The 23,296-nt window shown below is 42.8% G+C and overlaps 1 protein-coding gene, 1 long non-coding RNA gene and 1 other non-coding gene across 8 annotated transcripts in view; 2 read left to right on the forward strand and 1 right to left on the reverse strand.

Moving 5' to 3' along the window:
* The window catches only part of PTPRB (protein tyrosine phosphatase receptor type B), a 134,048-nt gene that overhangs the window by 8,471 nt on the left and 102,281 nt on the right, over nucleotides 1–23,296 (reverse strand). For all 6 annotated transcript variants that reach the window (XM_006058409.4, XM_006058410.4, XM_025283973.3 and 3 more), the window contains 12 exons: nucleotides 22,975–23,218; nucleotides 17,532–17,638; nucleotides 14,179–14,278; nucleotides 12,767–12,850; nucleotides 12,649–12,666; nucleotides 12,447–12,528; nucleotides 11,754–11,844; nucleotides 10,963–11,039; nucleotides 8,590–8,724; nucleotides 7,230–7,352; nucleotides 6,660–6,823; nucleotides 5,007–5,142 (listed from right to left, as the gene is read on the reverse strand). In XM_006058409.4, coding sequence (XP_006058471.4) covers nucleotides 5,007–5,142; nucleotides 6,660–6,823; nucleotides 7,230–7,352; nucleotides 8,590–8,724; nucleotides 10,963–11,039; nucleotides 11,754–11,844; nucleotides 12,447–12,528; nucleotides 12,649–12,666; nucleotides 12,767–12,850; nucleotides 14,179–14,278; nucleotides 17,532–17,638; nucleotides 22,975–23,218 — 1,361 coding nt within the window. The remainder of the gene's footprint in view (nucleotides 1–5,006; nucleotides 5,143–6,659; nucleotides 6,824–7,229; nucleotides 7,353–8,589; nucleotides 8,725–10,962; nucleotides 11,040–11,753; nucleotides 11,845–12,446; nucleotides 12,529–12,648; nucleotides 12,667–12,766; nucleotides 12,851–14,178; nucleotides 14,279–17,531; nucleotides 17,639–22,974; nucleotides 23,219–23,296) is intronic.
* TRNAC-ACA lies at nucleotides 13,833–13,904 on the forward strand. The gene has a single exon. It is a non-coding gene; the product is annotated as a tRNA-Cys (tRNA).
* LOC123333282 overlaps nucleotides 14,185–23,296 on the forward strand; it is a 30,091-nt gene continuing 20,979 nt past the window's right edge. Inside the window, exon 1 of the long non-coding RNA XR_006550547.2 lies at nucleotides 14,185–14,311. This is a non-coding gene — a long non-coding RNA (uncharacterized LOC123333282). The remainder of the gene's footprint in view (nucleotides 14,312–23,296) is intronic.

A 23,296-nucleotide genomic window follows, 5' to 3' on the forward strand; every position in this document is an offset into this window, starting at 1 on the left:
AAGGTAGGGTGCATAAGTCATGGGAAACTCCCAGGAGAATCCCCCAAATGTGCACTGAGTCCCACAACATTCCACTGTTTCCTCCTCACGGGAAGCAGATGACATTGACAGATGGTGACTATCAGCTCTTTTTCTTTAACAAGAGCATTTTAATGTCTCTCTCAGAATCAGGCAGGAAACATGCCCCAAGTTAGGCTAAAAGGAGGAGGGTCACACTCACAAATCCCTTGTCTAATGTCTCCTGTTTAGAAGCCTTTGCTCTTTAATATATTGATCAAAACTTGTGAAGCCCACACCCCTTCGTCTCCCAAATAAAGCAGAATAAAGTTGATGCTGACTCTCTCTGTGGACCCAGAAAAGAAATACAAGGGATGTCAGAATGTCCTTTTTCTTTGGCTGGAATCATCACCCTCAGGGGCTCAGCGGCTCAGCTGTGGCTTGCACCCCTCTGCCCTCACTCTCAGGTCCAAGTAAGCGGTACTGGGACTGAATGTCTGAGACTGTAGAAGGAGCCCACCTTCAGCAGAGCCTTAAAGCAAGACAGATAATGTCTAGATATTGTTTGGGCTTTTGTTTGATAGAGAAAAAAGGAAAGAGAAAATTTCTATCTTATTGAAATCTTTATTCAACATGATCAAAAGAATCACTGATTCTGGACCAGAGAGGGAAACCTTCCTTAATTTTGGCAGACCCTAAGAGAGTGGGGGTGGGTGGCATTATGACATGAAACTGGGGAAGTAAGTTGGAGCCAGGTTCTGAAGAACTTGAAAATCATTTTAAAGCAATGAAGAGTTTTCCACAATTTTTCTGCAGGGAGCTGACACAGTGACAGAGCACTTTGCTGGCGGCAGTGGTGATAAAGAGCTGTTTGAGCAGAAGCTGGGGGCAGGGGAGCCGCGAGCAGGCTACCGTGAAGGCTCACGGAGAGGTGATAAAGGGCCAGGCGAGGGCAGAGAGTCTAGAACAAGGAGAAAGATGCTGGGTAGAATGGACAGGGCTTAATGATTGCTCGAATGTGTCTGTGGGAACAGTCAGATCCCCAGCCTGGGCAAACAAGTGAAGGTCAAGATGAATGGCAATCACCTGAAACTAAAAGAAGAAACAGCAGAAGTGCTTCTGTTGTGTGTTTTTTTAAAAAAATGAATAATGAATTTGGTTTTGTGTTGGAGATGCGATGACTATAAGACTTCCTGGTGGATCTGTTCATGAAGCAGGTACTTGGGTGAATGCTGGGGAAGGAGAATGAGATCTGGGAGATCTGAGCAGGTATGTGGTTCCTGAAGCCATGGGAATGGAAGAAATATGAAGAATGAAAATGGGGAGAAACAAGAGTAGTGCCTTGAGTAGAGACTCTTGAGAACTTGAACACTGAAAAGTCAGTCTGAAGAATAAGAATCACAGAATCCCCAGAGAGGTTAGGAGGAGGAAGGGGAAAGAATAGGTAAAAGAGGAGTTATGTCCAAGGAGGAAGAGGGAGAGCTTTGGTACATTATGTTGCCCCTGCCCTGGATGTCAGCCAGTGATATTTATAGTGGGGTGGGGTTGCCTGTTCTTTGCCAAAATGCATCTCCATAGTTCTGGGCAGGTGTACAGAAGTGATACATGGCCCAAAAAGCCTCTAAAAATAGCTATGGAGCCTGAGCCCTCTACCCCCAACACCTCTTAAGATTATTTATAATGTGATGATCTCCTCCCCAAATCACAATTAAGTATGGCTTAACTGGACATGGAGCAACAGACTGGTTTCAAATAGGAAAAGGAGTACGTCAGGGCTGTATATTGTCACCCTGCTTATTTAACTTATATGCAGAGTACATCATGAGAAACGCTGGGCTGAAAGAAGCACAAGCTGGAATCAAGAGAAATATCAATAACCTCAGATATTCAGATGACATCACCCTTATGGCAGAAAGTGAAGAGGAACTCAAAAGCCTCTTGATGAAAGTGAAAGAGGAGAGTGAAAAAGTTGGCTTAAAGCTCAACATTCAGAAAACGAAGATCATGGCATCTGGTCCCATCACTTCATGGCAAATAGATGGGGAAACAGTGGAAACAGTGTCAGACTTTATTTTTTTGGGCTCCAAAATCACTGCAGATGGTGACTGCAGCCATGAAATTAAAAGACGCTTACTCCTTGGAAGGAAAGTTATGACCAACCTAGATAGCATATTCAAAAGCAGAGATATTACTTTGCCAACAAAGGTCCGTCTAGTCAAGGCTATGGTTTTTCCAGTGGTCATGTATGGATGTGAGAGTTGGACTGTAAAGAAAGCTGAGCACTGAAGAATTGATGCTTTTGAACTGTGGTGTTAGAGAAGACTCTTGAGAGTCCCTTGGACTGCAAGGAGATCCAACCAGTCCATTCTGAAGATCAGCCCTGGGTGTTCATTGGAAGGACTGTTGCTAAAGCTGAAACTCCAATACTTTGGCCACCTGATGCGAAGAGTTGACTCATTGGAAAAGACTCTGATGCTGGGAGGGATTGGGGGCAGGAGGAGAAGGGGACGACAGAGGATGAGATGGCTGGACAGCATCACCAACTCGATGGACATGAGTTTGGGTGAACTCCAGGAGTTGGTGATGGACAGGGAGGCCTGGAGTGCTGCAGTTCATGGGGTCGCAAAGAGTTGGACATGATTGAGCGACTGAACTGAACTGAACTGAGTTTGTGAAAATGAAAACAAATTTGTAAATTGATGCCTTGACTTTTTAGCAACATGACTGTAGGATATTTGTTCATTTAATAGATTTTAAAAGAATATTGAGGCTAGAGCCAAGGAAACAAATTCCTACCCTCTAGGAACTTGTAGTCTTGTACAGAAAGTTGAAGGAAAAGAATTATTATATAATGTGATGTAATTCTACAACACTTAATGAAAGAACAGAACTAGACAGTGGTCATCAGTGGCTGCCCAAACCATTAAGTGAAAGGCTGATTGGAAATGTTATAGTGGATGGTCATTGTCAGTTTCATCAGCATAAGGAAGAGACACAAACAGGAAGTGCCTCCTGATGTGATGCAACAGGAAGTACTCAGTACCACCCATGAAGCATGTGATGGTAAAAAGGATCTGAGACTTAATTAAGCCTCTAGATCCAATGAACTGCTGACAAAAATAATGGAAAATAGAGGATTATATCACCTTACATTATGAAAAATAGAATATATTATGAAAAAGCAGTCAGCCACATTTAGGATGTAGGAAAATCTATGGAACAAATGAACTTATTTCTTTAACAAATAAATGGCACAGGAAACAAATCAGAGGGAAGGTTATTATAGATTAAAAGAAATTTAGAAGAGACTTCAACTAAATGCAATGTATGGACTTTGTATTCTAATGGAAACCAAGTGTAAAAAGCAATTTTTGAGATAATTAGGGATATTTAAACACTGACTAGATATTGAATGATATTAAGGGATTATGATTAAAACTGTCAGGCATGATAATGGTATTGTGGTCATGATTTTTGAACAAATCCTTAACTTAAAATACATATATAACTATAAAACATACATGGAATAAAATATATATTATTAACAATATATAGAATATATAATATTAAATATGTATGTTTTAAGATACACAGTATTTAAGGAAGAAATTATGTGATAAGTAGGATTTCCTTTAAAACAGTCCAGTAAGTCATGGGGTAGGGGAACAGTGTGTGTGGGCTATGAATGGAAAAAGAACAAAGAATACTGATGACTGCAGAAACTGGGGTTTGGGTATGGAAATTCATTATATTATTTTCCTTACTTTCATGTATTTTTTAAAAAAATACATAATAAAATATTTAAAATAGAGTGCAATAATTGTTATAATGAAAGGACAGTGGGGATAGAAGATCCTGGGTGTGGGCACTGCCCATAGGAGGCAGTGATGACAGCGTTCTCCCAAATGTGTTAATAACACGAGGGTCTGCAGGATATGAACATGTTCTGCACAAGAAGAGGATGTGGGGGTCAAAGTGGTTTTAGGAACAGTGGGCTCAACAAAGCTCAAGGGGAACCTTTGCTATGGGACATCTCCATTCTGTGGAGCGTGGCCACCTGCAGTTTTCATGCGTCCCATGACTCTGCCAGGGCAGAGTAGCACACAGAACTTTTCACCTTTTTGAGCACAGGCATTTTTTTAAAATAGAAGGTTTTGCACAGTTACTTGGGAAATAGGAGGGCAGGAGAACTTGGACCTGGTAAGGCAATGATGTGGGGAGGGAGGTTTGGTCTGTGCGGGGACACAGATTTGACTCTGAGGCTGTGGGCCAGGGGACTTGGGAATTAGGACTTGGGACTTGGGATTCTCTAGAACAGGCTTTAAGTTCCCGCTCAGATACTTCATAGCTGTGCAAAGTCCTTTAGCCTCTGAACTTATTTTCTATTCTGGAAATGGAAAATAATTCTCTCTTATCTATGTGTGTGTGTGTGTGTGTGGTGTGTGTGAAAATCTAATGAGATGACATGTTTAGAAATACCTTGTAAATGTCAAAGGACTATATAAATGCAAGCATTTATCCTCCACAATTAATGTCAAAGGACTATATAAATGCAAACATTTATCCTCCACAATTAATGTATACTCTTTAGTGTCTCCAGAGATGGGGGTGCAGCTGGGGTGGGCTGGGGAGAGAAGAGATTAGAATCTGCTTCCTTTTTACTAATTGAAGTTCTTGTGCTCAACCACCAGCCTATCTTAAAATGATCTTTAAGATGAACTAGCTGGTTTTTCCCCATGTTCATATATTGATTTTTTTTTTTAATTCATCTTTCTTCCTACCCACCTAAAGAAGATGGACAATTAGTTCAGTAAAGATAAGAATACACATCATCCTCAAGGTCACTGAAATTTCTTTTAAAATAAAAAGTCTTAGAAAACATCAATATTCAATTCTCTTTCTCCTCTTAATGAGTCATAGTTCTTTCCCTTTATCAGATTAAAGCCCTGAACATTTGGGGGCGGAGGAAGACAGACAGGGTGATCTGTGTCCTTCAGCTGAACTCTTACCTCGGTCTGGACCATGTGAACCCTGTGAAGTCTTAGGTCATGCACAGCTCCATAAATATCCACAGAATCTTTGGAGTCTAATTGCTGGAGGATTCGATCCAATGCAATAAAGGTTCCAGTCCTACCCACACCAGCACTAGAAAAGAGAATGAAGAAAGACCACCTTTTTCACTAAACTGGACTTTCTGGACTGCATCCAGTGACTCTGGCACAATCTTTCCTTTCCCTTCCCTTCCAAGTTAGAGAAGAATATTGGATACTTCTTTCTCTCAATGTGTTCTCTCAAAGAAATAAAACCCAAGGTTCTGAACTTCCATCCTTTTCTCCTTCCTTCCTCCACCTCTCCACCCCATCAAGGGTAAGGATTTGCTGCATATCATTTTCAAGCATGCTTTCATACTCTTCCCACATTCATGTAAATCTATACACAATGTACTCATTTAATGTGTTTCCAAAATTTACTAAAACGGTACTCAACAAGTTTATGTATTCTTATGTAAACTTTTCTACTCAATATTGTTTTTGAGATTTGTCTACATTTGTTACATGTAGACATAATTTCTTTTACAGAGGTCATAAACCACCATTCCCTACTGATAGACAATGAGATTGTTTTTAGTTTTTCTCTATTACAAATTGTGTTGCAGTGAGCATCATTGTGCACTCGTGTGGGATTTCTCGAGGGTTGATATCTAGAAGCAGAACTGCTGGGTTATATTGTATGAACACCTTCAGCATTACCAGGAATTGTCAAATTGCTCCCTAAAGTGATGGCATAACCTGGGGGTTTTTGATGCATGTATTTATAAGATAAAGAAAAACAGGTTTTCGGTGCTATTGGGTGAACATGCCTGCCATTTTCAGAAGGCAGGAAACTCTTGAAAGCTTCACATGCCTATAAAAAGCATCATGGTTCCGATGACATATAAAAGCAGGGCTCCTAGGGTGCTGGGCAGGTTGAGAGGAAGCAAGTGCACATGACATTTCTCTTCCTGGAGCAATTCGCTGCTCTTTGTTTATTCGTGCCGTTCAGTGAGGGCTATCCAAGTGTTTCTGCAAACATTAATTAGCTAAACACTAGGCTCCCCAGGGAGAAAGAGAGGGAGAGACTGCTTGTTAGGTTGATTTTATGGGTTGTACAGGCTGAAGCCAAGAGAAGTCAAGAGAGAACAGAAATTTAAGAGCGAAATTGGGTTGCCACAGATGGCAGTGCTACTCCATGGGAAGCTGAGAGCTGTGATCTTAAAGGCTGGTTATGGTTTATACAGATGGAGGAGAGAGAGGGGGCCATTCCAAGGAGAAAGAATGGCAGGAGGCAGGAACAAGCATGAGCCGTCTCCTCCCCAGCTAGAGGGGGAGGTGAGTTTCTGGGAACTTGGATTGAGGGGTGGGATGGGGCCCAATGATGATGAGGGCTTTGCATTGGATACAGTAGGAAAAAAAGCAAGAGGGAGAGAAGGATGGAGAGCCAGAGAGAAAAATGGGAGGTGAAGAGACTGCAAAGGAGTGAGGCTGGGGAGCAGTGGGTGGAAGAGGGCATAAGAACACCCCCTGGGCCCAAGCAGCCTGGCTGGGCACACAGAGCCTCCACCTACCCATTCCCCACGCCTAGACACCCGGCTGCTATACTGCCGGCTCTGGGCGGAAGAGTACCTGCAGTGCACCACAGTGGGCCCGGCCCCGGGGGTCCTGTTGATGTAGTCCCTGACAGTTCTCACAAACTGGATCAGGGACTGGGTGCTCTCCGGGACACCGTGGTCTGGCCATACCGTGTAGTGGAAGTGGCGGATGAGTCTGTGTGCATCCAACTGTTCCTCCTGGAAGAGCAGAGGGGTAAGAAGGGGAACGGCTCAGGGCAAACCTTCAAACCTGACAACCATGCCCAGGCAGGGATTCCTAGGAGCCAAACTACAGGAGAGGAAACCAGCAGAAATCGGATTCACAGGTGTTCTTCATCTTCCTACACGGTGCTAGTGGTAAAGAACCCACCTGCCAATGCAGGAGACAGAAGAGACGTGGGTTCGATCCCTGGGTCAGGAAAAGCTCCTGGAAGAAGGCATGGCAACCCACTCCAGTGTTCTTGCCTGGAGAATACCCATGGACAGAGGAGCCTGGTGGGCTACAGTCCATGGGGTCACAGAGTCGGACACGACTGAAGCGACTTTAGCACACACTTCATCTTCCCAACCTTGTTAGTCAATGAAGTCAAATGAACAAACATACGCTGCATATCCGAAATTCCCGGATGGTCCACTCGGGCAGCACGGATTCCGACAGCATCTGCAGAATGAGGTCCCCATAGTAGAGGGAATCTTGGTCTGCTGGCCAATAATGGTCACACTTTACCTAGAGGAGGACAGGCAGAAAAAAAAAGTGAGTCTGGAAATGCGCTTCTACCATGAACCTGAACTTTCCCTCCTGGAAATGTCTTCCTGAGTTGGAATCCTGGGTCAGCTGCTAAAGCAATTTGACCATCTGCTTTGCCTTAACCTGCTCACGGGCAGGTCTGAAGCTGGGCTGCTGCTCCCAGTGAGAGAGAGACATCGTCAAGGGGCAAATCCCCCACCTTTAGATTCATTTCCCTTTCAGGTTCAGGTTCTGGGGCTTCAGTTTTTGTTGATTTTCTCAGCCTTTCAATTTCATGGACACATAAACCATGTCTTACAATTTCTTGTGCTCTTTTACTGTTTGTTTTTGCTTTGTTTTGTTTTCCAAAGAAAGATCTAGCTGGGAAGATGAAGGCACTGTCTCCCTGACCCTTTTTTGTCCATGTTTTTACGTTGTTCCAACCTGGATCCAATGCCATGGTCCAGGTGATCTTTGAAAAGTCAGAACATTTAGCTAAAATCACATTCACAGGTGAAGACAGGAGAAAGAGTATTGTGAACATGTATAATTGTTGAACACAGACACTGGGCACTTCACGTAATCTTTCTTTTTTAACCATCAACATAACCATATAAACCATTTAATCAGATAACTATTTTATTTTGTGTCTGCAGACACAGCCTAAAATTCAATACTCCTTACTTCCTGAAATTAGGGGTAGAGCCAGTGACTCTGCCAACATACCTCTTCTCCCCATTCAACAGAGGATGGTGCTGATAAGAGGCCAGGTAATCCTTCTGTGTCCTGGACACTTCTAATAATCCCACTTGTTCAGTGGAAACATCTTTGACTGAAACTTCAGACCCAGCATCTGAACACAGCATCACCTGGGTTTACTACAGAGCTTTTTATAACCGAGTGGCTTTAATTCACTAACAGTGTTCTTGTTTGATCCCTACTTGGTTTTCATGGGGTTTCTTTTAAGATTTTTTTTTTTTTTTGATGAGGACCATTTTTAAAGTCTTTATTGAATTTGTTACAATATAGCTTCTGTTATATGTTTTGGGTTTTTGGCTGTTTGGTATGTGGGAATTTTGCTTCCTGACCAGAGATTTTCCTACATTGGAAGGTGTGGTCTTAACCACTAGACAGCCAGGAAAGTCCCTACGGGGTTTTATTTCTATGGGGCGGGGAGTTAAACTCCATCCAAGGGGTAGGAAGCAAGGTTAGTATGACAGGAAGACCGTGTACTCACTCGGCCCTTCTCCACACACTGGGTCACCATGACGATGTTGTGAACATTCTGTTCCCACGCCATTTTCCAGAAGTCATCCTTGGTGCCGGGAAGAGGTCCCTGAGTTGCGATGTATTCTCTCCTGAAGTTGTTGCCCTGCAATGAATTTACAATGTGGGGACTCAGAAACAATGGGCCTCTTCAGAACGCTAAACAAAGGGGTTAGCTCTGTAGATTAGGTGAGATGTAAGTCTTTGCCAGGTCCCTGATTTGAAAAAGAGATACTAACACGTGGCAAGGCTTGGGAGCAGGAAGGACAAAGGCCAGAACACTGACCTATTGTGAAGAGCCAAGGTCTTTTTTTATTAGGTTGGGTTTATTCTTAAAGGCAGTGGAGGACTTGGGCCATCATTTAGAAAACACTTCACCCTGTTATGTGTGTGTATACACAATGTGGATTGTCTGAGGAACTGATATTGCCCTATTTAACAAAGAAGAGTTTTACTCATTTTGGATACTTGGCTTTGGGATGTTGGTAAGAGGTACCATGCCAGGGAAACTGAAGGGAAGAGAACCCACTGTTTATTGAGCATCTACCCTATCACAAGCTCTGGCGGTGGTTTAGTCACTAAGTCGTGTCTGACTCTTTGTGATCCCATGGACTATAGCCTGCCAGGCCCCTCTATCCATGGGATTCCCCAGGCGAGAATACTAGAATGGATTGCCATTTCCTTCTCCAGAGGATCTTCCCAACACAGGAATCGAACCCAGGTCTCCTGCCTCGCAGGCAGATTCTTTACCAACTGAGCTACAAGGGAAACCCATAACAAGCTGTGGGTCAGGATTTTCACAGATCTTATTGAATTATAACCATAGCTCTATGAGTTAGGATATTTTCGCCCACATATCCTGCGTTCTAGCAACACTACGGTATTACTTGCAGATCCCAGCTGAAGCTCTTTCTCCTCTTGTCATTCCTCCGGGCCTCTGCTCTGTCACCTCTGCTTCCCCCACCCCCACCCCGCCGACCCAAACACAGCCTCTCTTCTTTATCCTCCAAGTCTCAGCATGTTGCCTGCTCTGCTGAACTTTCCTTTATCTTCATCTCTGCTGGAGGATGTTTTCCCAGAAGCTCCTGTGGCAACCTCTAGCCTCTTGCTACTCAGAGAGGGCTCCTCAAACCAGCAGCAGGGGGTCATCAGGCAGCTTGTTAGAGATTCAGAATGCCAGGTTCCACCCAGTCCTGCTGAATCAGAAGCTGCATTTTTTTTTCTTCAGGCATGTGGGAATTTAGTTCCCCAACCAGAGATCAAACCCACTCCTCCTGCGGTGGAATGCAGAATCTTAACCACTGGGTTGCCAGAGAAGCCCCAGTCAGAAGCTGGATTTTAACAAGACCTGCAGATGATGCGGGTGTGCGCTAATGTTGGTGAAGAACCACTCTATCCTGTCAAGGGCATCACCTTGTCATTTTCTGATGTCCCAACTCTGCTGAGAGTTCCCAGGGGGTCAGGACTCCATCAGACCCTCTCTCTGTACACAGCACAATGTCCAACTTACAGTTAGCACTTCATTATATAGTGTTTGGGGCTTCCCCGGAGGCTCAACAGTGAAGAATCCACCTGCAATGCAGGAGTCACAGGAAGCCATGGCAACCCACTCCAGTATTCTTGCCTGGAGAATCCATGGACAGAGGAGCCTGATGAGCTACAGCCCATAGGGTTGCATAGAGTCTGACACGAGTGAAGTGACTTAGCATCCACACATATGGTGTTTATGGAGTGAATGGAGGATTATTTAAGGTAAATATTATCCTTATATTTTTTGGAAAAGGAAATGAAGGTCCAAAGGATTGACAAAACTTGCCCAAGATCCCAGAGTCAGCAAAGGGCAGAGATGGGATTCAAACGGGTCTACCTGACCTGAAGCTTTTCCACTGGAGGTGCTGTAGGAGGCTGGTGAATTGCTAGCCAGAATCTGAGCCCAGAGGTGTGACACAACCTTTGAGTTGTGTCTGTGGTTTTCAGAAATCCAAATAACTTTGAATTGGCTTCCCTAGCTAGGCCGCCTCAGCTGTGGAGATTCAGCTTCCTTAGGGAGCTCTAATCTTGACTAAGGGCTGCAGAGAGGAAATAACCTTTGAAAATGCCTCCTGGGCCCATTATAATCCTATGGGACCATAGCCATTGTGAAAGCTGGGCCTTAGTAGCAATTGACTAGGACAGCCTGCATTTTATGGCAATCAGACATGGCCTTTTTTTTTTTTTTTTTTTCTTCTAAAACGTCCATGTTTCCAGACCTGAGAACAGTGGGAGTGTGTTGGAGGAGAGGTGTCTCCAGCATAACCGCCTGTCAAAGCCTCATCCCAGTTGCTATGGCCCCGGGTTCACTTACAGGGATGTAGCTGGCATTGATGTAGTCAGAGCACGGGTCATCGTCCACGTTGGACAGCTTCACTCGAGAGGAATCATCTGGAAGGAAGTTTATTGAGAAAGATGTATCACTGAGCCATGGGGTGATTTTTCTACTGTTTACAGAATGCTTTGCATTTGACGTGTGCTAGCTCTGACCCCCACCACAACCCCACATGGGAGACAGTCTCAGCTCCATTTTGCAGGTGAAGCTCACACAGAGTTGCACAAGTGGCCCAGAAACATCCAAGCAAATGAGCCAAATGCTCTTCTAAGCCCATCTGTGCTTCCCTCTGTAACACTAACAACATTTGTCTGATGGAGTGGCCAGTTCCTTTTCATTGTTGTAATGAATGCAGTTCAGAAAAGCTACCTTCAATCGCTTCACCCAATTGGGTAAGGATAATAAGAATAATATATGTAATATATATCTTTATATATGAAATAATTGCTAACTAGAGACTTTAAGTAAGCCCAGGTTGACCCTTACTGTTAACCCTGTTACAGCTCTTAACCCTCCAAGGAGAAGCATCAGGACCACGTGATGAAATGTCAACAGCGTGAGAGGTCTCTCTCACAGCCAGAATTTCAGCTGGTTGTTACCCTCTGGAGAGAAGTACAGTAACGTCCAAGTCATTTGTTTTTAAAGACATTTAGAACCTCAGGTCTTCCATATCTAGCTATACCAAGTTGCTTTAGCCCCATTTTTAATCACAGAAAAGGAAAGAAATGGCGAGAGGAAGGCGGTATTACAGATCTCAACACAAAACTTACAGGGCAATATATTGTTGTATCGATTTTTCCCTCTGTTCTCGGGCAGGAGTGCAATGTCACATGATTGGTTTCGACCCACGTCTTTTAAATCCTGTTAGGTCAAAAATAAGTTTGCATGTGAATAATGTGAAACAGAATATGGCAAACTGGACAGTCCTTGAGATACATAATAATATAACAATATGTTACACTAGCTGCATTTGTGGAATGTTTCCTATTCGACCAGGGGCATCGGCGGTCATCCCCACAACAGCCCCGGAGGAGGTAGTCTCATCTCCATTTTACAAAGGAGGCTCAGACAGGATAATTCACTTGCCCTGGGTCACACAGGTTGCAAAGCTGGGAACTGAATCCTAAGCCTGGGCACTTTTTACCCAACCGCATTATCTCCCAAGCAAGCAAAAGGCCAGGTTAACTAACTGACAGCATCAGTTTGCATTTGAAGTCTGTTAATTCTTTCTTACCACCCGATCTGGGTAGCACTTTGTTGGTTATTCTGGAGATCAAACTGGCTTCTGAGACTAGGTGGTATATTGTGCAGGGAATGGATTCGGGCATGAAAGCACACTCAGTGAGACCCTAAGTGCCATTCTAACTCCTGAGCCCAATTGGGATGTGATTCCACAGTGAGGGCTGAAAGGAAATTCTGCTAAGAACCAGGGACGCTAAAACATCATTGCATCTGAGTTGTACCTCGTATTCCTTGGATAGAAGATAGTTGGAGTCAGCCTGCAGCTTCATGAAGTGCCCTTCAAACTGATTTACTTTTATTGGGCTATGGTTAAAAACATAACAGAAAGAGAAGAAAATTACTGAAGAACAGGGAAAATGCCTTACCCAGCCGCAGTTATATTTCAAAAGCAGACAATATAGTAATTAATGAGCTCTTTCTTACCAAGAAGTTTTCCGGTTACTGTGAAGAGAAGCCAAAAGTAGAAAGATCTTGTTAGCAAATTTCATGTAAGACAATCAACTCTTCTTTCAATAAATAAAGTGAAGGAAAATGTGCTCACCCTTTTTGGCCCAAGTTCAAGTGGACTGACAGTGGTCGATCCCGACGAATGCTCAGACGGGCAGAGGGCCTTTCTCGACCATGGCTGAAACACAAGGGAGAAGACTGATAATTTGATTATGAAATAATTTAAACAGATTTCTCCGTCTATGGTAAGGCTGGGCTTGCTTAGACGTTTAGTTGTGTCCAACTCTTTGCAACCCTGTGGACTGTAGCCTGCCAGGCTCCTCTGTCCATGGAATTTTTCAGGTGAGAATACTGGAGTGAATTGCCATTCCCTTCTCCAGGGGATCTTCCCAACCCAGGGATTGAACCCAAGTCTCCTGCATCTCCTGCCTTGCAAGTGGATTCTTTACCCACTGAGCCATCAGGGAAGCCCAGATTTTTCCACTTATGGTAAGGGTGTGCATGTTTGTACAAATATGGATTTTTCAGTACATGTATATTTTACACTCAGCCAACATCCCTTTGAGGGAGGGAACAGAGAGGAAGAACATAAAGAAACCGATTTTCCCCACTCAGAAACAGATCTCTGCAATAGCTGAAGATGTGTCTTCTGTTTTTGGCTACAGGTCATAATCACTTCCCACACTCTCAATAAAGCTTTCCTTAAAAAAAAAAAAAAAAAAAGATACACACACACAGTAAACCTTAGATGCAAGACACGACTGCAAAAGAGAGGACAATGTGCCAAAGAGAAGAAATTCCCTAAGGAAAGAGGGCATGGCATTGGGGCCACATATGTTTAGTTCTTTTTGCTCCCTTCTTAGCTTAGCATGGCAGATAGGAACCACAAAACTGAGATGGCAAACCATACTTTTCAGAATAGTTTAGAAAAGCATTTGGAAACATAATTCATAGACATCTCTGTCTTCACAAGGTGACTGAACCCACACACATACACATTCACCCCCACCCCCCACCCCCACCCCGTGCCAAAGGAGCTATTTCACATTCAAATGAGGATACAGATGGCCCCTCATTCCTTTGGTAAGGATAAGACTCAGCAATGGTATGCAAAAAAGTGAGTCATGGTTTTAGGATTTGACTCTTGTTTTTCTTGGACTTCCCTGATGGCTCAGATGGTAAAGCATCTGCCTACAATGCAGGAGACCCAGGTTCGATCCCTGGGTTGGGAAGATCCTCTGGAGAAGGAAATGGCAACCCACTCCAGTACTCTTGCCTGGATAATCCCATGGACGGAGGAGCGTTGTAGGCTATAGTCCATGGGGTTGCAAAGAGTTGGACATGACTGAGCGACTTCACTTCACTTCTTGTTTTTCTTAAGAAACAAAGTGACTTAACCTGGAGAAATTAAATTATTTCTCCCTTCTTACTTTTCAGGCCAAAGAGCATTTTCAGTTGCATCTTTAAAATTCTGAACCTAATTACAAAAGGGAACTTGGTACTCACCTGACTTTCCGTCTGCAGATGAATAAGGCAACAACAGCAACGAGCATGCCAATTAAGAACAGACCAGCACTCACACCTTCAATAACTCCAAACAGAGGCTCTACAATGATCCAGAGGGCAACAAGAAACCCAGGTGGGAAAATTAGTGTTAAAAGACCAATAAGAGAGCTGGGGGAACCTGTCTCCCTAGTGATGTTATTATAGAAGAATTCAAATGATGCCCACATTAAGGCATTTACTGTCATTTAGTCACTAAGTTGTATCCAACTTCCCATGGACTGTAACCCATCAGGCTCCTCTGTCCATGTGATTTCCCAGGCAAGAATACTGGAGTGCGTTGTCTCCATGGTATCTTTCTGACCCAGGGATCAAACCCGCATCTCCTGCATTGTCAGATAGATTCTTTACCACTGAGCCACCAGGGAAGCCCAAGGCTTTTACTATCTTAGGAGTATACAGCTGAAAAGATGAAACATGAGCTACTACTATGTAATGGTGGGTTGATCATTATACTTTTGAAATTAATGATGTTCAGCTTATAAATTAATTGGGACTTCATTTGTGCTTGTATGCACAGCTTGGGGCACTTGAGGTAAAGGCCAGGAGTTTGCCATCAAGGTTAATATGCTATTTCATTTGTTACACAGCATCTGGGACATTAGCAAATCCAGTGAATTGCTCAATTATTTTAATGAAATTCCAGGTTTATTAAATGATCTGATATTGTCACTAGGAGTTTATAAGAAGGTCGCCCATTTTAAAAACAGTGTTTTGAAATGTAATTCACATTCCATACTATTCACCAATTTAAACTGTACAGTTCAATTATTTTACATTCAATTTTGTAACATTTTTATCACCCCCTAAGAGAAGCCCCATGCCCCTTAGCAGTCATTCTCCATTCCCTCTCTCTAGATGCTGGCAACCACTAACCTACTTTGTCTTCATAGATTTGCCTTTTCTGGACATTTCGTATAAATTGAGCAATAAACACATGCTTTTTTGTAACTGGCTTCTTTCACTTAGCATGTTTTCAAGGTTCATCCATGTTGTGGCATGTGTCAGTATTTCATTCCTTTTTATGCTGAATAATATTCTATATTTGTTTTCAGCCATTGATGGACATGTGGGGTATTTCTATTTTTTTGGTTATTTTAAATAATGCTGCTATGAATCTACATATACAAGTTTTTGTTTTTGTTTTTCATGGGTATATACTAAAGAGTGGAATTACTGAGCAAGGTGTAACATTTTGAGAAACTGAAAAATGTTTTCCATAAAAACTACATCATTTTACATTCTACAAACGGTGTATAAGGGTTCAGATTTTTTCATATCCTTGCTAACACTTGTTATTATCTTTTTGATGATAGCCATTCTAGTGGGTGTGAAGTGGTATATTATTGTAGTTATGATAATGTCTAATAATGAGCATCTTTCCATGAGCTTATTGGACTTATGTGTATCTTTTTTGGCAAAATGTCTATTTGGACCCTTTGTCCATTTTTAAATTGTGTTGTTTGTCTTTTTGTTATTGAGTGATGAGTGTTCTATATATTCTGGATACTTGACCTTTATCAGATACAAGATTTGCTAATAGTTTCTCCCATTCTGTGGGTTATCTTGTTTCACTTTATGGTGTCCTTTGAAGCGCAGGAGTTTTTAATTTTAATTAGGTCCCATTTATCTGTTTTGTTGTTGTTGCTTGTGCTTTTGGTCGTAGCTAAGAAACCATTTCCTAACTCAAGGTCACAAAAACTTCCTCCTATGTTTTCTTTTAAAAGCTGGATCATTTTAGCTCTTATATTTAGGTCTATGCAGTAATTCATTTTTGAAGTGCACTTTAAGCACTTGGATTTGTTTATTCAATGTTGATTTTCAAGATTTAACAAACCAACATAATCATCTTTCTTTTAAAGTGGTTAATATTCCTTTTTTTGGATATATGTTTACTATGTTTCTTTACTGGACTTCGTACAATTTTTGCTGTATACCAATAATTTAAATAGGGAAGAATAATGTTTACAAATCCACACTTAACATTAACTTGTAAGCAAACACATCTAAATCTTCTTAACTGTGTTCTGATTCCTTTTTGGTCTGAAAAGTGGGAGATTATCCTATATTTGGCATAAATAGATGGGAGTGTTTGTGAAGCTGAGTCATCTTTTGTCATGCAGCATGAGAGACTGTTTTAGCTCTAAAGAAGAACTTCCTGAGACCAAGCACTGTGAAAGGCTGGGTACAGGGAAAGGCTGGACAGATAATGGTACCAAAGAACAATGTGCTAAAAAATAAATCTATTCTCAGCATGTTGGAACTATTCCAAATCAGTGCAGTGCAGAAGTTAAGAGGTCAGGCAGAAAGTGCTAGAACCCAGCTCTGCTATCTTGGGTAAGTTATGTAAACTCTTGGTATCTCAAATCCTCACCTTTAAAATGGGGGATGGTAATAGTATCTACCACAAAAGGCCGTAGTGAGGATTAGATAAATTATTCTAAGCACAATGCTTTAAAACTGCAGCTCCACAGAGAGGACAGAGTCAATATTAGCTACTATTATTATTCAGGGGCTTCCCTGGTGGCTACCTGGTAAAGAATCCACCTGCTAATGCAGGAGATACAGGTTCAATTCCTGGTTCGGGAAGATCCCCTGGAGAAGGAAATGACAACCCAGCCAGTATTCTTGTCTGGGAAATTCCATGGACAGATGAACCTGGTGGGCTATTGTCCATGAGATTGCAAAAGAGTTGGATACAACTTAGCAACTAAAAAACAACGTTATTCAGGCTTTCCTTCCAACACAGTTTAGAAAAGTTTCTTTCAGAAATTTATGTAAAGCCAAGTTAACATTTTTTTTTATCATGTAAAAGCAACATATAATAAACAAAAGGAAAAAAGTTCCTTCTAGTCTTTTTTTTTCCCTATGCATTTCTATGTATATGTTTCATATACACATTCCCATTTGCAACTTGAAAGCTTTTTATATCTACTTCTGTTTTGGCCTGTGTCAGCTCTTGACCTAAATGTTCTTCATCCACTATTTTTTTAAAAATTCATTTTTAATAGATAAAAAAAATCTGGTACCTCTTTCTACCTTCTTGACAAGATAAATCTCCTTTCAGTCCACTCAGCTACAGAAATTGTACAATTTCTCTAATCTACATCAAATCATGATCATATAAAGATTACATTCCAAGCAAAAATAAATGATCCTCCCACCATCAGCCAAGTCCCCCAATCTCTCCTGGGTTGGGAAGCAGGGAGTCTGAGGTCTAGCCTCTTAGTAGAGGCTCTTGTAGGTGACGTGGTGGTTGGCAGACTATGTTAGATGGATGAAAAGATTAGCCTTACCTGACTCAGTGGTGATGGGCAAAGAGAAAAATGTGTCTGAATAGAGTGGTTTTGTGAATTCCTTCAGGTCCTCATCAAATAGCTGGGTGAAAGCCCGAATGCTGATTCTGAAAAGAAAACCAATTTGTTTAAGTACAGATTAGTGACTGACCACAGTAGGGCTGACTGGAGAATGTTTTCAAGGAGAAACAGGGTGGTCATCTGGTCGATATGCATGTAGGAGAGGGTATGAATTATGAAATCAGAAGGCCCTGGCTTTGTGCCTTCACGCATCATTCATCAGATATTTATTGAGCCTCCTCTGTCCAGAAGCCAGATATACTGCAAAGAATAATCCCTATCATGTCAAGGTTTACATTCTTGAATACAGAACTAAGCTTAGTAGGCTGAAGTCATAGGGCAGCATGGGAACAAAAAATCACTTTCTAACATCTAGAGTATGAGCTGCCACATAGATAGTGAGCTCCCAGTCACCGAGGGGGTTTAAGCAGAGACTGGAGAACCAGCTCTCAGGGGATCTGCAGGATAGCAGCCTGGCACTAAGTTAAAGATTGGCTTGGGCAACCTATTGAGCCCATTCTAACCTGAAGTTTTCCAGACTGGAGGTTTACTGAGAGTAACAGGATTGGTTTATAGGGGGAAACTTTTTCTAGGGTTAATTTAAATCATATGAGAATGAATGAATGTCTCTTTTTTTCCTTAAAAAAGAAATCTAGATTTGCTTAACCCAGAAGTATCTGGGCACATCCTGTAATAACGCTGAAGCATTATTATTACCAGCATTAGCCAGCCGGGACAAACTGTTCTGACCTTTTCCCCTCTCCTTCTAACTCATGTCTAGGTCTAAGTATAATCTCCTAAATATCATCAAGATTATATTGATCAACCTCGTCTATAATTTCCACGTCTAAAAGACACCTTCCAAGCCAAAAGTGGTACTTCCAGGAATAACAGACTATTGGTGGAGGTATTATGCAATGTCCCCAGAGAGTAACAAGCAGTCAACATGTACTACATGGAAGGGAAGGAGCTGGTGGGTGTTGCTAGTGTATTGTAGCTTTGGACGTTGAAAAGAGTCTCTCCAATGAAAAGAGTTTCTTTTATTTGTATGGTGATTTGTAAGCGTGAAGAACTTTTACAGACATGATTCTATTTGACCATCTCTAACCTCTCCAGTATCAGAAACTTATGATAGTACTTCAGGGATTTGGAACCTGAAGCTTAGGGAGATTCCATTTCTCACTCAAGACTGTAAAGAAAGCTGGTGAAAGATAACCAAACTCAGGATTTTCTGACTCCTAGCCCAGGGACGGCGGAGCCTGGTGGGCTGCCATCTATAGGGTCGCACAGAGTCAGACACGACTGAAGCGACTTAGCAGCAGCAGCAGCAGCAGTCCAGATCTCTTTCTCTTGGCTTAATTGTGGTTTAACAGCAGTGACTTCTGTTGGAGGGCTGTAAAAGGGCCTGGGCTGGGAAACAGGGAGTCTGAGGTCTAGTTCTCACTATCGCTGATTAGATGAATGGTTCCTAAAGTTCTTTATGATTCAGTTTTCTCATCTGTGAAAATAAAAGCACTGGGGCTGTAACAACCTTGACAGGTTCTGCTCTGGAATTCTAAGATTCAAAGGTGCAAACGCAAAACACAGAATGGGTCCAGATGAATTAGGGCCTTTAGGAACCCAGGAAGGAGATAATGCAAGAGCTCATTGCATTTACTACAGCTCTTGCAGTTACTGTAGGCTTGGCTTAAAATTAGGCTATCAACAGGAATTCTGCCCTTAGAACCCTTCCAGTAATGGATGTCACAACCACATCCCCCAGCCCAGCACTTAGCACGCATCTGGAATCCTGTCCCATCCTATCTTCTCATTTTTGTCTTCCTTACTACCCCTCGATATGACCCTCACTTTGAAACTGGATTATTTGGGTTTGTTCTTCTCTAAACAATTTGTATATTTCTGCCTCTGCACTATGACTGTTTCCTGAACCGTGAATCTCCTTTTGCCCCTATATCCACGTTTGCAAACCCTTCCCTACTTTTCAGTAGCCAGCCAAAATGATACCTCCTTCAAGAAGACTTTTGGACCTTCAGAGCATTTATTTACCTACAGCCCTCTTAGGTCCTTCAACATTTCTGCTATATTTTATAGACAGGTCTTCTCTATATGCATATAAGATAATTTTAATGAACTGATATGTAATGGTAAGTTTTTCAACTTTAAATGTGTCCAGAATCAGAATTCTACAAAGCTATAGATCATGTGGTTCAATTTCCTTCGTTTGAGGAAAATGAGGTCAACAGAAGCAGATTATCTGATCGTGGTCACATTGCTATTCTATTTAGAATAGAAAACAAAGCCAGATCAGCACTTCCCCAACCTCTGCGCTGTTTCTCACCCATCATGATGTACCCATTCTCTTCCCATATGAAACAACCCGGATAACAGGAACCCAACAATGAACAGGAAGACGTTAAATATTTGTTGGTATAATAAACTTGCATATCAGCTAAACCTAGCATTTTCCATTTCTTGGCAATCCTAATTTTTCTTTTTCCGTGTTCCTTCCTGTCTACCTATTCTCTCTGGGAAAAAGATGCCTGATAGCACTGAGGGTCACTATGGTGATTATCATTGTGAGACAGGCATTCTGCCTGCACGGAGCCTGGGTTCAGCAGCTACCACACAGGTGGCTGCTTGGCATATGGTTCTCCATGCTCATATCAGGTATTATCTGCCTGGCATGCTTTTCACAGTAGTGAACTAAATACAGAGAGAGGAAAGCCATATCCTAGAAAACACATTAATGCAGCAGGAGTTGATTAAGCTATAATCAGAATGTTTAACTTTTCATAGAACATCTTGGCTCATTCCCTTATTTGCTCATAAACATTTAATTGCATCTCTTTTGTGCCAGGTACTTCCCATATCGTTTTGTAACCAATGTCATGTCTGTCTCCACAATTTAGTCTGTGAGCTTTTGCAGTCTAGTGAAGAAGGTGAAAGTGCAAGTGTTATTCACACAGTAGTGTCCAACTCTTTGCAACCCCATGGACTGTAACCTGTTAGGTTCCTCTGTCCATGGGATTCTCCAGACAAGAATACTGGAGTGGAGTGGGTTGCCATTCTCTTCTCCAGCGGATCTTCCCAACCCAGGAATCGAACCTAGGAATTTCCTGCATTGCGGGTGATTTCTTTACCATCTGAGCCACCTGCCATTGCAGGAGATGTAAGAGATGTGCATTCCATCCCTGGGTTGGGAATATCCCCTGGAGGATGGCATGGCAACCCACTCCAGTATTCTTGCCTGGAGAATCCCATGGACAGAGGAGTCTGGCGGGCTATAGTCCATGGGATCGCACAGAGTCGGACATGACTGAAGCGACTTAGCACGCAGACACAGAGACTGGGCGCACTGGAAGTGGAGCTGAGGGCCCCACTGCCCAGGTGTGGGTTAACAGGGGCAGCTCAGGGCTAGTTGTGGGTTGAGCTGGCTTTTGAAGTGTATGAAGGAATTCATCAGTCAGACAAGAGAGTGGAAAGCTTTCCAAATACAGTGAAAAGAATGTGTAAAGGCTCAGAGGTATAAGAGAGACACGTCAGATTTCAGGGAACTCTGAGGAGGGAGGAGTGGTAAATGGGTGGAGAGTATCAATAGTTGGAGCGAATGGTCGGGGACAAAGCTGGTGGGCAGGTGGGAGTGAGAAGACTGGGGCTTTGTGTACCCTACTCTGGGATCTTCACTTGCTCCTAGAAGTGAATGAGAACCACTGAAGGACCTTAATCTAGAAGGGACATGACTAGGTTTGATCTGTCATCTATATGACTCCTCAGCATAGTCCTGTGATGTTTTGCAGATGAGAAAAGTGAGGATCAGAGAACTGAAATGCTGTTTACAAGATGACACAGCTAAACAGTGGCCACACTGGAACCTGAGTGCAGGGGCTCTTCCTAGGACCTTGGCTGCTGTGATGGACAGGAAAGAGTGTGCTGGGTAACTGGGGTCCTGGTCCATGCGTGAACTCTCTCTAGCTTCTTATTCTCTTTCTTAAATGTGGTAATCACTCATCTTCTCTCCTCTCTCAAAAAGCAAACAAACAAAAACAACTCAGCTTTCCAACTCACAAAGAGAAAAGAGCCCTTGGGAGAAATTTCCTCAAATTTCCCAGAGCCCAATTGACCAAGGGGCTGAGGCAGTGCTTGATTCTAACAAGAACTAAAGTGTCTTGGCTTTCTGATCTCTTTTATATTTCTCCTTTGCTCTGAGATTTCGTCTCCTTCAGGTAGGCTCATATAGCTTCTTCTTGAAGCAAACATCGCTAGTGAGTTTGTGTGTGTTCACTCTGGAGGTGCCAACCTTGGGGTGCAGTAGCACTTTTGCGGTGAGTCCTGGGTGGAGGTATCTATGCGGAATTCCTGTCCAAAGGGAGCCATCTGTTTTAGGGAAGATGTTGGCTTGACTGTGTTGATGCAAGGGAGGGTTGAAGAATGCTCTCGGGTATGATGCCATGTCACTGTCTCCTTCTGGAGCTGGCAGAAAGGTTTCTGCTGAGTTCAGGGGTAATACTCAAAACATGTAAGGGTTATTACGACCTGGGCACTGACCAACCAGAATGGACACTGGCCCATAGAGAACCTGATTGGCTGCCATCTGGCTGGACACCAGGTCTGCCAACACCTAACGGAAGGCACATCGTCTGCAAAAGCACTAATCCTGGATTCCCGCAGCCTTGTTTCCAAGATGGCAGCCTAGGTTCTCTATCTCTTGGGGACCCAGGTTTGGGATGCTGTGTATACTTATTCTGCTTTCTGGGAACACGGTGTACATGAAGGGCACGGCTAGTTCCTACAGCTGGAAGGGCCTGTTGGCTGCAGGAGTACTCCCTGAGGCCAAACCAATTAGCTGCTCTTTTTCATCTGCCATCTTACTGGGAGGAGAGGGTGGTTCCGTTCATTAAGGGGCCTTTCCCTTCAACAGTTCTATCTGGACCAAAAAGAACATTCATCTTGTTATGCCTATTAGCAGGCAAATAAATAAGTGTAATTCCAGTCCTCACTAAAAGTGGGAAAAAAAAAAATCTCATATTTCTTGAGTCTCCCTAAACTTAATCTTTCTACTTGGACATTTTCATAGGTGTTAACATGGTAAATAAATCACCTGATTCATCCTAGAGAAGTTTTAGGAGAAAGAACAACCTATAAGAATCTTCAATTCTTCACATAATGAACTGGAGCTTTTGTACAAGGCCAAAGGCCCTCTTTACCCATTCCCTGTGAATGGAGGCAGGAATACAACCTTTATAAATTAGCCAATAAAATGCAGAGGACTCTTGTAACGTAGGTTATTAATCTACAGGAACTCATGTGCATCAGACGCCCCGACAGCTGAGCGCCCGGTGATGGAGCACGTCCCTCCTGGTGAAATGATGGTAATACATCTAACCTGTAGGCCGTGCGCGGCTTCAGCGGCCCGTCACAAAATTTTTGCTGATTAGGATCACATTTTCCACCCAGGCTCTCCATCTCTGCTCCAAGCTTAATGTTGAAACTCTTAGAGTTGCTGTCAGGACTTTCGGCACATTTGCTGGCAAAATAATCGGTCTGATACACCCGAATGGAGGCGTTGTGCCTGTATTCCAGGTAGGAGGGCAGGGGGTGCTGTGGCTCTGGCTTCAGCTCGTCATTGCCTGGAGGAAGAACACCCACAGTGAGGGACTGACTTTCTTGTGACTTCAGGGATTTCTAACTAGGTTTCTGAGGTTACC

This window comes from Bubalus bubalis, chromosome 4 (assembly GCF_019923935.1).
Source record: "Bubalus bubalis isolate 160015118507 breed Murrah chromosome 4, NDDB_SH_1, whole genome shotgun sequence".
Lineage (NCBI taxonomy): Eukaryota > Metazoa > Chordata > Mammalia > Artiodactyla > Bovidae > Bubalus > Bubalus bubalis.